This window comes from Aegilops tauschii, chromosome 4 (genome assembly GCF_002575655.3).
Source record: "Aegilops tauschii subsp. strangulata cultivar AL8/78 chromosome 4, Aet v6.0, whole genome shotgun sequence".
NCBI lineage: Eukaryota > Viridiplantae > Streptophyta > Magnoliopsida > Poales > Poaceae > Aegilops > Aegilops tauschii.
In genome coordinates, this window is record NC_053038.3 from 89828255 (window position 1) to 89842424 (window position 14170).

The window sequence follows — 14170 nt, forward strand, 5'->3', positions numbered from 1 at the left end:
GATGACATGATATGAGATGCATGACACGAATAAAATGCAAAACGAAAGACAAAAACCCGACCACGAAGGGAATATCATAACACATAGCCGAAAATGGCAAGAGTTGGAGTTACGAATATGGAAGTTACATCCGGGGTGTTACAACAAGTGTCTTGATTGCACCTCGGGGAGGATATATATTTCTCGTGATGTTGTTTTCGACGAGACTGTTTTTCCTTATTCCAACCCACGTGTTTCGGTTGACATTGCTTCTCTTGAACATGCCATCACTTTTCCATCTAATGAACCGGTTTCGGATGTCCATGTGCGCAAATATGACCTGTCTTATTTATCATCTAACTTGTTACCTGCAGGCGATGTTGCTTTGTTTTCTCCCCGGGAAACCGTCGCTGCTCCTGCGCCTGACGTTGTGGTCAATGTGCATGCATCGGACGTGCATGTCACACCTCCCGATGCTAGCCCGCCTGCCTCGCCAGTTGGTGAGTCCGCGGCCTCGACTGGGTCGCCGGTTGCGTCTACCGGGCCGTCACCATTGCCCGGCTCTCCCGCCTCTCCTGGACCGGCCCAGCCCACCGTTTCGCCCCGGCCCGTGTCGCCTGTCGCTGAGGAGTCCTCAGCCGCGACACCACTGGCCGGGTCCTCGTCGCCGCCACCACCTTCTACCGGCGATGCAGCTCCGGGGCATGTCATGGTCACACGTCATTGTGATCATACGCGCAAGGACAAGACTTACACCGATGGCACGGTTCGGTATGATTCCCGTCGGCGTGCATTTTTCGCCGAGCCGGGTTCTCATCGTGATGCTCTTGGTGAACCTGCTTGGCGTGCCGCCATGTCTCAGGAATTTGCTGCTCTTCGTCACACCAACACCTGGGTGTTGGTGCCTCGGCCTCCCGGTGTTAATGTCATGGGCTGCAAGTGGATTTTTAAGACCAAGCATCGTCCGGATGGATCTGTCGACAAGCACAAAGGTCGCCTTGTTGCTCGTGATTTTACTCAATAGCAAGGGATAGACTATGGAGATACTTTCAGCCCAGTGGTGAAGCCTGCCATGGTTCGCCTGGTTCTCTCTCTCGTTGTGTCTCGTGGGTGGAGCCTTTGACAGATTGATGTGAGTAATGCCTTTCTACATGGTTACTTGGCTGAAGATGTCTATATGCAGCAGCCCCCTGGATTTGAGGATGCCATTTATCCCTCTCATGTCTGCAAACTTCAGAGGTCCATCTACGGGCTCAAGCAGTCGCCTAGTGCCTGGTATGCTCGGTTGAGTAAGCGCCTCTCACAGCTTGGTTTTGTTGCCTCCAAAGCAGACACGTCCTTGTTCATCTTTTCACATGGTGCTATTCAGATATACATGTTGGTGTACGTTGATGATATTGTGATTGCTGGTTCTACCCCCGCTGTGGTGGATCGCCTTGTTCAGTCATTGTCTGCTAGTTTTCGCATCAAAGACTTGGGTCGGATGGAGTACTTCCTTGGATTGGAAGCGTCCTTTCATTCAGGAGGCATGACATTGACGCAGAAAAAGTATGCGCTTGATCTTCTTCATCGCGTCAACATGGAGAACTGCAAGTCCACTTCCACTCTGCTTGCTACATCCGAGAGCCTCTCACGTCACAGTGGTGCACTACTGGGTACTGATGACTCTTTCAGGTACCGCAGTGTGGTTGGAGCACTTCAGTATTTGACACTCACTCGTCCCGATATCTCCTTTGTTGTAAACAAAGTATGTCAGTTTCTGTCTCAGCCTACGGAGATTCATTGGGAAGCAGTTAAGCGTATTCTGAGGTATGTCAAAGGTACGCTAGACACAGGACTACGGATTCGTAAGTCCAGATTTACTGGAGTCAGTATATTCACCGATGCAGACTGGGCAGGCTGTGTTGATGACAAGTGTTCTACTGGTGGCTTTGCTGTGTTTGTTGGACCCAATCTTATATCTTGGAGTTCAAAGAAGCAGCCTACAATCTTGAGATCTAGCACCGAGGCAGAGTATAAGGCGTTGGCCAATGGCGCGGCTAAAGCTATTTGGATAGACTTGGTTCTCACAAAACTTGGAGTTACACAGCAGTGCACGCCCATATTGTGGTGTGATAATTTAGGGGCAACTTACCTGACGACGAATCCAGTGTTTCATGCTCGGACCAAACACATTGAGATTGATTTCCATTTTGTGAGGGAACGAGTAGCTACAGGTGCATTGGAAGTCTGGTTCATTTCAACAGATGATCGGCTAGCGGATGTATTAACTAAACCCGCTACTCGACAGATGCTAGACCGCTTCAGAACCAATCTGAATCTTGTATGTACTTCAGATTGAGGGGCATGTAAAATAGGGTCTAGTTTTCATATATTGTACTTGTACACGTATACGGATACATATGTAATTGTAATCTGATCATCTATATATTGAGACGTGAGGTGGATGTCAACCCCCACACAAAACCCTAAACCTACCTGTTTCAACTGCCTTCACGACCATGGTATACGATGTCGTGTCTTGGAATGCCTACTCGGCTCTTGTATGCCGCGGCCTCGCCAGTCGGCATGGCTTGTGCACTCGTGCGCTGCACAATGCACATGCCCTCTCCTCACACCTTCACCGGCCCGTGAATCAACTGGCCGGCTCGCTTGGTTTACTTCTGCTCGTGTGGCTTCGGATGGAAGCATAAGGGCAACTCCAATGTGTCGACACAAACTGTCTGTGCGCGTTCATTTCGATCGAAACAGACAGAAACCGCGGCCCAACGCACCGACGCAAACGGACGAGTGTTTGCTTTTTGTCAACACGCGACCCATTTCTGACTCAAATTTGGGACAGGTTTGTGTCAGCGCGCAACGCCCGCCCTTGTCCCCCTGGCTCACCAATCGGTGGCATATTGGTCATCCCCCCTTTCCCATCAACAGCCAACACACCCGGACACCCCGCTGACCAGTTCCGGCAGCTGCCCAGGCTGCCGCCCGTACTCACCCCCAGCAACACGCCGCACCCGACAGTTGGTGGACTGTTTTCGCCGCCGTCGAAGCACACCCGCATCCACGCCACCCCCCTCACAATGACATCAACGTGGTTCAGCGCTCTTTGATGTTCGCAAGGCTTGCAGAAGGCAGCCGTCCAAAGGTAAATGTTGAGATCAATGGCCACCACTACAACAATCGATACTACCTAGCTAGTGTGGTATCTACCCTTAGTAGACTACTCTTGTCAAGACAATCCCCAACCCGATATATAGTAGAGCAGAGAGAGAGATTTGCCCAAGCACAAGAGAGTGCTAGAAAGTACTCCCTCTGTAAGGGAATATAAGGGGGTTGTAGATCACTAAAGTAGTGATCTAAACACTCTTATATTCCTTTACGAGGGGAGTAAAAAGGATGTGGAGCATGTTTTTGGTGTTCTTCAATCTCGATGGACCATCATTCGGTATCCTGCTAGTACTTAGAGCACGAAGAAGTTGTGGGAGGTGATGACTGCTTGTGTGATCATGCATAACATTATCGTAGAGGATGAGCATGAGGATGAAATCTTCGATCAGGGGTCCCAATTTCAGGGTGAAAATGTTGTGCCTGAGCATGAAGGAGCGGCAACGTTTGCACAATTCACTAAATTTCACTCATCAAATGCATGACTGGCCGACTCACATTCAACTACAAGATGATTTGGTTGAGCATATGTGGGCTCACCTTGGCAACCACATAGATGTATTTGTCACAATTTAAAAAAATGGTTTGTAAACTATGATATTTTTTTGTAAAACTATGATATTTGTACTTGGTTGAATTATGCAAACTTTGGGCAATCTTTTTGATATGTATACAAGCATAAGCAAAAACATGGCCGCATACCGGCCACGCAGACGAAAATGCATCGGCGCGTTGGGTGCACTGACTACCCAAATGCGCTCGGAAGCGGACGCCGCCCAAAACGCTAACTCAAACGGACAAAAAGCAGACAAATCCGCGTATGTTTGTGTCGGTGGGTTGAAGTTGCATAAGCCTCGTTTGTAGTATTTCCTTGGCCAGCACATCTTCGACCATTCCTTTAGTTACTTGTCCACCGTATGGTCAATAAGCATGCCAAGAGGGAGTGTCAAATAAGCCAAAAGGTGACTATTTTTTTGAAAAGGGGGATTGTCCTGGCCTCTACATCAAAATGATGTATGCAATCATATTATTAACCAGAGTACCCATCAAATACGAAGTACGATACAAGAACTCAAAATGAGTTTAAAAGAAAAGAACACTAACACAGCCGGCAAAAATAGGACTAACTGACCATATGAGTTATGGAATGGAAAGAGATCCATTATATTATATCTCAAAGTTTGGGGTAATGATAATTATGTAAAATGTTTAGAACAAATCTTGACCCTAAAAGCAAACAAGTGTTACTTTGTAGGATATCCCAAAATAGCAATGGGGTATTCCTTCTACCTAAAGTCCGATAACAAAATGTTTGTCGAAACAAATGGACACTTTCTCGAAAAGGAGTTTTCGTTAAAGAATTAAGTGGGAGGACAGTACAGCTTGATGAGATTAGTGAATCTCTCGCAAAAGTAAAATGGACTGATTGATCAAAATTTGTTTCAGAAATTGTCCATATAGCTGAACCATAAATTACTACACCATTGTGTAAATTCCAGTTAATGTTGTAACTGAACCGCGTAGGATAGGAAGAATTAGTGAACCTCCTGAATAATTTCATAATGAAATATTCATCTCAGAGGAAGATGAAAAACTATGCACTACAGAGGAAGCGATGGCGGCGCCCGGCTCAAAAATGGCTCATAACCATAAAATCATAAATGGAGTCCATATATAAGAATCAAGTTTTGAACTTGATTAAACCTCCAAAGGGTGTGATACCTACTCAAATGTAAATGGATCTTCAAAATAAAATGGATATGGATGGTGATCTTATCTTACATTCTTAAGAAATTGATCCCCACTACTACTTATTCTCTCAACATGCAGCCCATCCACATCATCATCTAGCCACCTCAGCAAATTTCACCCACGTCACATCATTTCTTCGTTATCTTTTCTTCTCCACGTTCATGTAGCATCGCTTGCTAGCATATCACCCCCCGCCCCGAAGGTTTTTTACCAGCGCATTGCTTCCTTTGTTCTTCAGGCTACCATCCACTATGTACTTCCATTTAATTCGTAGAAGGTTCATTTCCAAAGCTCAATCTCTCTCTATAATAAAAGGATAGTTTCTCGCTCGCTTGGGAAAATGTTTAGTATTCTGGTGACAATCACTCTCGTTCGCTGTTTTTTGTTTCAACCGTGAGGCGCAACAATTTGTAACCGAGGGGCACGACCTTCCTTGGGAACACGTCGTTTCCCTTCCCCGCCAGGTGGCCACACAACTCGACGTCTACTTTAACCAGCCACAATGAGGTGTTCCTCCGCCGCTAGGGCTTCTCGATGACTGTCTTCCTCGAGCGTGATGACTGATGGACGAGGCCTCCTTCCCCTATCTACAGGCTCTCTCTTGATCTTCATCTCGATTTCTATCCTCATCGGTTGGATTTTGATCCCGTACAGGAGCAGGTCTTCACACAGCTACGGCACATCCACATGTTGTACGGGTAGAAGAACCATTGAAAGAGCATACAAGTTCGGATCTTGAATCCAAAGATTCCTTTGTATGTTTCCAATGCCTACTTTTCCTCGTCAACCCTTTAAGTTATTCCTCTCCTAGATGTAGGCCATCAAGCAGACATCCAAGAAGCAAATTTATCCTCTCTTATTTTCCTATGTCTTGATCCAGCCAGCAGCAATTCGAGTTGGACCTCTTCCAAACTATTGCCAAAATTGTTTTGTAATCTGGATGATATGTAGGTTGAACAGGTTATGTACCCGAGAAAGATTAAATACGAGTGTTTATTATTCAAGGTGCAGACAAACAAATTGTATTGTAAATAATATTTGCATATATTCTGTATGATGCCCTAATGGTCATGTTGTTTAATTTCTTTCCCTTCTCTGATTATGACCATTTATTCTCAGTCTGATGGTGCTATGGACAGTGTAGACAAACAAATTGTATTGTAAATAATATTTGCATATACTCCCTCTGTTCCTATATATTTGTCTTTTTAGATATTTTAAATGAACTACCATATACATATGTATATAGGCATATTTTAGAGTGTATATTCACTCATTTTGCTCCATATGTAGTCACTTGTTGAAATCTCTAGAAAGACAAATATTTAGGAATAGAGGGAGTATTCTGTATGATGCCCTCATGGTCACGTTGTCTAGTTTCTTTCCCTTCTCTGATTATGACCATTTATTCTCAGTCTGATAGTGTTATGGACAATTTTATTCTCAAACAGTGTACTCTACAATTTCGCATGGCCTCTTACATTATCCAGGTGATCTGTTCATGCCTGCAAATCTGGGTAGATCATTTCATTACATCTAATAAGCTCTAACATCTATGTCATATGTACGCAGATATCAACTCACTTTGGTTGCCCTTGGTAGTGTTCATTTCTTTACTGATGTGCTCAGTGTGTTTTCTTTTCAGTTGGAATCATATATTGTACTTCAAAAAAAAAATCATAGCGGGATAAGAAAGGGTCAGGAAAAAAAAAGACACGGTGCAATTGTTCTTATCCTCTGGATAAACTATCTTCAATTGTACCCTTTGTAATGTTCGTTTCCTTAGTTATGTGCCCAGTATGTGTTATTTTTCTTTGGGGTCATAGACTATAGTTCTTTTTTTTTACCCCGGAATAAAATGATCAACTATCGATTATGTTCTTGCAAAGTGAGACTGTTCTTACCTGTCGATTATGTTCATAAAAACCCTACGACTATCTTTGATTATACAGGTCATTTGTTCAAAAAAAAATTGGAGATGAATAATGCACTGATACATGCATACATCTCAATTTTTATAACACAACACAACCCCTATATCATATCCAATAACAATAAGTTGATCTGGACTAACTGTATTTCCTTCCCATGCGAACTTGTCATATCATGTCACCACAATTGGAACTACAAGGGTCATCAACACTTTGTCTCCTCGCTTCACCTCCTATTTATGATGTGTTTTATCTACCCTTTGGCTTATTCTATTGATTTTGTTTGCTCAGTGTAACCATCGCAAATAATAATACATTTTCTCATGATTAAAATGTTATCTATGCGGATTGGTACCTCTGTTTGATCACCCGATGATTCCTGGATATAACATAATACATTGAGAATTAATAAAAACAGAAGACATTTCATATTGCAACTATTACACTATGCATGTTAAACTTCCATTTATTTTACTTTTTTTGTTGATAACTTTCCTTTGCTTCTCAACTCAAAATTTTCATATAAGTTATCGAGGATTCCCGCCGCAACGCGCGAGGTATCTTCTAGTTATCTATAATGCAAGGCTAGTTGCGAAAGAGTTCTTCACAAATTGAGAGAGTTGGTTATGATAAGACTTTCTCACCAATACACATGATAAAATTTATTCAAATAATGATTGCAATTGATACATTTTTTTGTTACCAAGTGTTACTTTTACGCTCACCAAACCCAAGTTTAAACCAAGGTATTCATAAAAACCGAGATATTCGCTCTGATATTGTCACTAATGACTAATGAATGCAAATGATTCCAAATATCCTATCTTTGTTTTGTTGCCACGGGAAATGGGGTATTTATGGATGAAATCAAGGTAATACATGGAAAGGGGTAAAGAGGAGATTAAGTGGGAGGCGCATGTAGTCCTAGCCATGGGCAGCCCAGCCCGAACAGCCCGGCCTGGCCCGACGCTGCTCCAGGCCTAGATGCCTAGCTTTTGAGCCCGAAGGTCGGGTCTGGCCTGGGCTCGGGCCCGTCGTTTTCGCGATTTCCTGAAGGGGCTCGGCGGGCTTTTACGCGTGCGTGCCGGGCTTGGGCCCAAAAACCAGGCCTGATGGTCAGGCCGGGCTGGGCCCGGGCCTGGGTTTTTGCGTTGGGCTTGGCTAGGCCCGGCCCGGCCCGAGGTTTGGCCAGTTATAGGCACATGATACGTCTCAAATGTATCTATAATTTTTTATTGTTAAATGCTATTATAATATCATCTTTTATGCTTTTTATATTATTTTTGGACTAATTTATTAATTTAGTGCCCAGTGCTCGTTCTTGTTTCTTCATGTTTTTAATTTTGCAGAAAATCCATACCTAGGAAGATCCAAACACGATGAAAATTTACAATGATTTTTTATGGAAAATAAGAAACCCTAAAAGCTTCAGGAGAGGACTAGAAGATGGATGAGGGGCCCACAAGCCCAGGGGTGCGGCCTACCCCCTAGTGGCGCCATTCAGGCCAGTAGGGCCCCTGCTACTCCGTTTGACCTAATTCCTCTGCCTATAAATTCCATAATTCCTAAAACCCTCAGAGAGACAGACGAGAGAATTTTATCGCCGCCGCAAACCTCTGTTCCAAAGCGATCCCATCTCGTGTTCTGATGCTCTGCTGGAGGGGTAAGCCATCACCAGAGGCCTCTTCATCAACCTTGTTGCGTTCATGATGATGTGTGAATAGTTCCTTTAGGAGCTACGGGTCCGAAGTAGTAGCTAGATGGCTTCTTTTCTCTCTCTTTTGGATCTTCAACACAACAATCTCCTCTGATATCAATCTGATGTAATTCTTGTGGTGTGTTTGTCGGGATCTGATGATTTGTGAATTTGTGATCAGATTGTTCATTGAATATAATTGAATGTTTTGAAGTTTATTTGTTGTATGATTGAGTAGATATGTATGTTTTTTGAGTTATTTGTCTTCTCTGGCCAAGATAGATGGGTCATTCTTCAGAGGGAGGGGTGGATAGTGGTGGGTTCAACCTTACGGTGATCTATATCTCAGTGACAGAATGGGGAGAAGGCACATGATGTGTTGTTGGTACTAAGGATAAAATGACGGGGATTGATCTTATTGCTAGGTTTCTTTCTGCCTACATCATGTCATCTTGCTTACTGTGTTACTCTGTTTTTCATTAAACTTAATACCTTGAGATGCATGTTGGATAGTAGTTTCGGGGTGGAGTAATGGTAGTAGATGCAGTTGGATTACGACATGTCTACTTGTCACGGACATGATGCCTATACGAGATTATGCCATGAATGATCATAGTTATGTATGCTGCTTATCTGTTAATTACCCAACAGTAATTTGTTTACCATGCCACTGCCTGCTTTCAAGAGAGAAGTCACTAGTGAACCTATGCCCCCCGGATCCATTCTCTATTAATACTTGCGCTGTTTTATTTGCTCTTTTACTATTTTGTTGTTTGCCATATCACAATCTATCACTATTTGTTTTCATTTTGTAACTAGCAAGCTTAGGGGATTGACAACCCCCTCGCCAAGTTGGGTGCAAGTATTTATTTTGTTTGTGTGCAGGTGATGTTTATCTTGCTAGGTTCTAGACTCCTACTAGTTCGATTAAACCTTAGCTCTTAGTTGAGAGAAATACTGTCTACTGTTCTGCTACATCATGTTTCCTCTTCGGGAAAATACAACAACTCCTACAGGAGTAGAAGTGCACTAGAGGAAACAGAGCAAAAGACGGCATTACAACCACGCGCGCTCGTATGCGCGGTCGTATGGAGTGCAAGAGGTGTCACCTGGTCCACCTTAACAAACTTTATAAAGGGCCCCACACCAAAAGAGTTACACAGAAGCCGCAAACCATCGTTGAGACCTTCAACTTCATCAACAACTCTATCCGCCTCCATTTCCCATCTCCATAGCCGCCACCATCTCCACCACCATAGCACTCATCCGACTAGCCATACTTTGTAATCGTGTACCACATCTGGCAACTGTTGTAAGACATATTATCAACCAGTCAATCTTCATGATGTGTTCTTCAATGGTTTCTCCTGGTGAGCTGATCTCCATGTGTGAATAGTTCGGTAAGGTCATGGGTTGAAGCATAGCCCTACAACCCAATGTATTTGTTGAAGGGGTTGATGGAAGTACTTTGAATTAATGTCCCATATGTGTAACATAAAAGTTGCTCAATAGTTGTCTCGTTCGCGTTCTTCGTCCCTGCAGGTACCCAGGATCATGGAGAGCGAGCCACGGAGAGGCTAAGGGCATGGAGATCGTGAAGTGTTATTCTTTCTGAACACCAGTGACAGAAATGTTTAGTACAGTAACACGGTCCCACCCTTGGTGATACAAGAGGTGTAGTCATTAAACGCCCAATATTTTTGTCTGATTTCCTATCTTAATTACCGGGTAACCCCGTGCGACGGATAGGGCCTTTTGGTTGGACAACTGACTCTTGATGCAAGATGTGTGCCGGTCAAGACGTAATTTGGACACGCCCCCCATTTCGATATGTTGCAAGCACATCTCGATGGATGACTTCCAGGGCAGGGCACAATTCAATATCATGATGATCTCATTCACAAATATATGATTGTAAAAACAAGTCCTCATACCCATGTCTATTTTTATTATAAGTGTTTTAAGTGTCAACTTTATTCTGATCCGGTCAAAAGCTAGCTGGAATTAATACCTTGCAAAAACATGGTAGAAACCTCTAACTTCAAGGATGCCTTTCTCTCGTGGGTTCGTGATAACGTAGGGTCACCTGTTGGGAAAAAAGACGAGAATCCTTTCTGCCTTTTTACCGGATTACTAAAGGGAGCACACACGCCGGCTACCACAGGAGTCGCGGCACAGCAATCGCGAATGAGAACGTCTGCAGCTGCGCGACGTTCACGCCACCAACTAGGCTTCGTTCGCATTGGTACGGTGACGAGGACGGCCCGTACACATCCATCATCAACCTCACATCCATTGACGACAGACAAGTGCAGACTCTGCCGAGAAGGAGTAGAGCATGGGAGTCGGTTAGGGTCCAGACACTTTTTTAATGAAATATGCCAAAATGTAATGTATGTGGCCCATTTTAGATGAAAATTATAAAATTTAATCAAATTCATTTTGAAGACGTGAATATGGTTGGATGACTGGCTCCCATATCACTCTTCACTGACGAATACAGCGTTCGTTTTAGGGATAAGCAGTGGGATGCTTTAATTTAATTTATATATTTATAATTAATATCTTAGAGCATCTCCAATAGCTTGTCTATATGGATGTCTATACTTGTTTTCCACGACGTGAGCCGAAATGGGTGTCCAACAGCTTGTCTATATGGTCGTCCAAATATACACATCCTCTAAATCGACCTCGACAATGTCCACGCCTGGACAATGTGAAGGCATCGTCTAAACTCAGTTGTAGTCATGATTTCTTCCTCTCCCCAGCGACGGCCCACCTGTCATGGTGCCTGTATATAGACGTTCTGATGCAAAACTGGACGTGTATATGAGGGAATCTTTCTAGACCATTGTCTATATGAATATATAGACATCAAATATACACATGCTATTGGAAATGCTCTTACAACCACCCACGTATTTTATATCCGTTGCAATCGCACGGGCATTTAACCAGTTACGAATAAAGGCTGCAAATACGATAACTTCATGCTCGAGCCGGAGGAAGGTGCTGCGAGCTGCGGCGCCGACCAGCCTGCGTGCTGGCTCCTGGAACCAGCGGACTGGGTTCGCCGCCGCCGCTCCAGAGGCAGCGCGTATCACGACCCCACCCACCCTCCGTGCCCACAACAGGGAAAAGCCAAGACCGATTGACGCTGAAGGAGCTGGAGAAAGGCGGCTGGTGGGGTGGTTGGGTGGGTGGTGGTCGAACATCCATCCCCGTGGCCGGCCGTTCCCCATCTCCTTCCCAAATCGATGGTCAAACCTCCTCCGCCTTCTCCTCCTTCCTGATCCCCGACCACCGTCCCCACCCATGTCCCGCCGTCTCTCCCTCCTCCTCCTCGCCTTCTCCATCCTCTTCCCCGCCACGCTCCTCGCCCAGCCCACAACGCCGCCGCAGCAGTGCCCGCTAAACTTCACCGCTCTGCGCCCCTTCCTCGCTCCGCCGCTCCCCTCCGACGACGCCTCCCGCTGCGCCTTCGCGCTCCAGTCCGTCAGGCTCCTCCTCTCCCTCCACCTCGCCGCCACTGGCTCCTTCCTCGTCCCCGCCTCCTCCTCCTGCCTCCCGCCGCTCCGCGACGCGCTCCCCTTTCCGCTCCCTCCGCCCGATGCCTGCGGCCTCGCGGGCATCGATGCGCTCCTCTCCGCTCCTGGATGCGCCAACATCTCCACGCGAGCGGATTTCGACGCCCGAGTGCCTGCCTCCGCCCGCAGGGACATCAACGCCAGCTGCTACCGCGAGCTCGGCGCCGTTCCGGTCTGCACCACCTGCACGACCTCGCTCAGCAAGACGGCTGCAGCCTACCTCCTACCTGGATCCCCCGACGGGGGAAACAATGTCACCGGCTGCGTCCAGTACCCCTTCATATACACCGGCGCCGCGGCCAGCCTACGCGGCCCCGACGACCCGGACACAGCCAACTGCCTCTACCTCCTTAAGGCCAACTCTGAACCCTCCAAAGGGTCCGGCGCCCCTGCCTGGCTCTACGGCGTCGTCTTCGGATGTGTCGCCTTTGTACTGCTAGTTGCCGCCGCGGCTGGTTCGTGCTTCTTTGTGCGGCGACGCCGGAGGCGGGCTGCCGCTGCCGCACTGGCTGCTGACAGTAGGAGCAAGCGCTCGCATGCCATGGAGTCCATCACCGCCAGCACCACCTTGCTCAAGTTCACCTACGACGACATCAAGATGGCCACGGGGAGCTTTGCTAGAGACAGCATCATCGGCCGCGGCGGGTTCGGAAATGTGTACAAGGGGGTGCTCCCGGATGGCGCAGAGGTGGCAGTGAAGCGCTTCAAGAACTGCTCGGCAGCCGGGGATGCCGCGTTCGCGCATGAGGTGGAAGTGGTGGCCAGCGTGCGCCATGTCAACCTGGTCGCGCTCCGTGGCTACTGCATCGCCGCCACGCAGAGAGAGGGCCACCAGCGGATGATTGTGTGCGACCTCATGCATAATGGCAGCCTCCACGACCACCTCTTCGGCGCCGGGGAGTGCCAGATGGCGTGGCCAGTGAGGCAGAGGATTGCCATTGGGATGGCACGGGGCCTGTCCTACCTGCACCGTGGCACACAGCCAGCCATCATTCACAGGGACATCAAGGCAAGCAACATCTTGCTTGATGACGATTTTGAGGCGAAGGTGGCCGATTTTGGATTGGCCAAGTTTGCGCCAGAAGGGATGACACACGTGAGCACAAGGGTTGCTGGCACAATGGGATATGTCGCTCCAGAGTATGCCCTCTATGGCCAGTTAACTGAGAAGAGTGATGTCTACAGCTTCGGAGTTGTGCTTCTTGAGCTTATGAGTGGGAAGAGAGCATTCATGTCTCTCAGTGAGGGAGAGAGCTTCGTGCTTGCTGATTGGGCTTGGTCGTTGGTGCGGAGGGGGAAGACGCTGGATGTGATCCAGGAAGGAATGGCTGAACCTGGTCCTACTAAGGTCATGGAGAAGTATGTGCTTGTCGCGGCACTCTGCACACATCCGCAGCTGCATGCCAGGCCAACAATGGAGCAAGTGGTGAAGATACTAGAAGCAGATTCAGCACCAGGGCCTTTAATCATTCCGGACAGGCCTCTCCCTGTTGTTGCAAACCTGGCCGATATTGAGAGGTCAGTGAGCAGCAGCACCGGCTCAGGTCAGCTGTTCAGTCCCTCTGGCTTCCGGTCTTTTATTCATAGAGACGAGGATGCTACACCGGAATCTCCAAAGGAAACATAACATTTTGTTTCACAGTTGCAATTTAATGTCTATCATCTTTGTTTTGTTAGCTTGATTTTATTTCTTGGATTACACATTGCAGGCAGCTATTGTAGATGATAACATGTATTTTTGCTCTCACAGGAAATATATGATTCTGCGTGACAGTTCAATTCTTTTAAACATATATAATGTTGTTTATCTTTGCTACATATGCAGCTTAGTAATTGATGGAAGCTTCTTTTTTTTTGAGATTTTGGAGATGATATATTGAAAGCTTAGTGATCCTTTGTCCTGTGATATACTCCCTCCGTCCCAAAATAAGTGTCTTTGTACTAACCTTAAGACACTTATTTTGGGACGGAGGGAGTATATTACAATTGTTACTTGAAGAAGCTATTTGTGCTCTGCGGTTCAAAGGTACCTATAGTTCCATATTAGGACAATCATTCAGTTG

At 46.3% G+C, this 14170-nt stretch overlaps 1 protein-coding gene across 1 annotated transcript; it reads left to right on the forward strand.

Annotated features, from left to right (window-relative positions):
- Positions 1-11492: 11492 nt before the first annotated feature.
- Positions 11493-13886, forward strand: LOC109745643 (probable LRR receptor-like serine/threonine-protein kinase RKF3). The gene has a single exon (XM_020304755.4). It carries the CDS (start codon positions 11836-11838, stop codon positions 13732-13734), a length of 1899 nt encoding a protein of 632 aa, XP_020160344.1. The 5' UTR covers positions 11493-11835; the 3' UTR covers positions 13735-13886.
- The last annotated feature ends 284 nt before the right edge of the window (positions 13887-14170 follow it).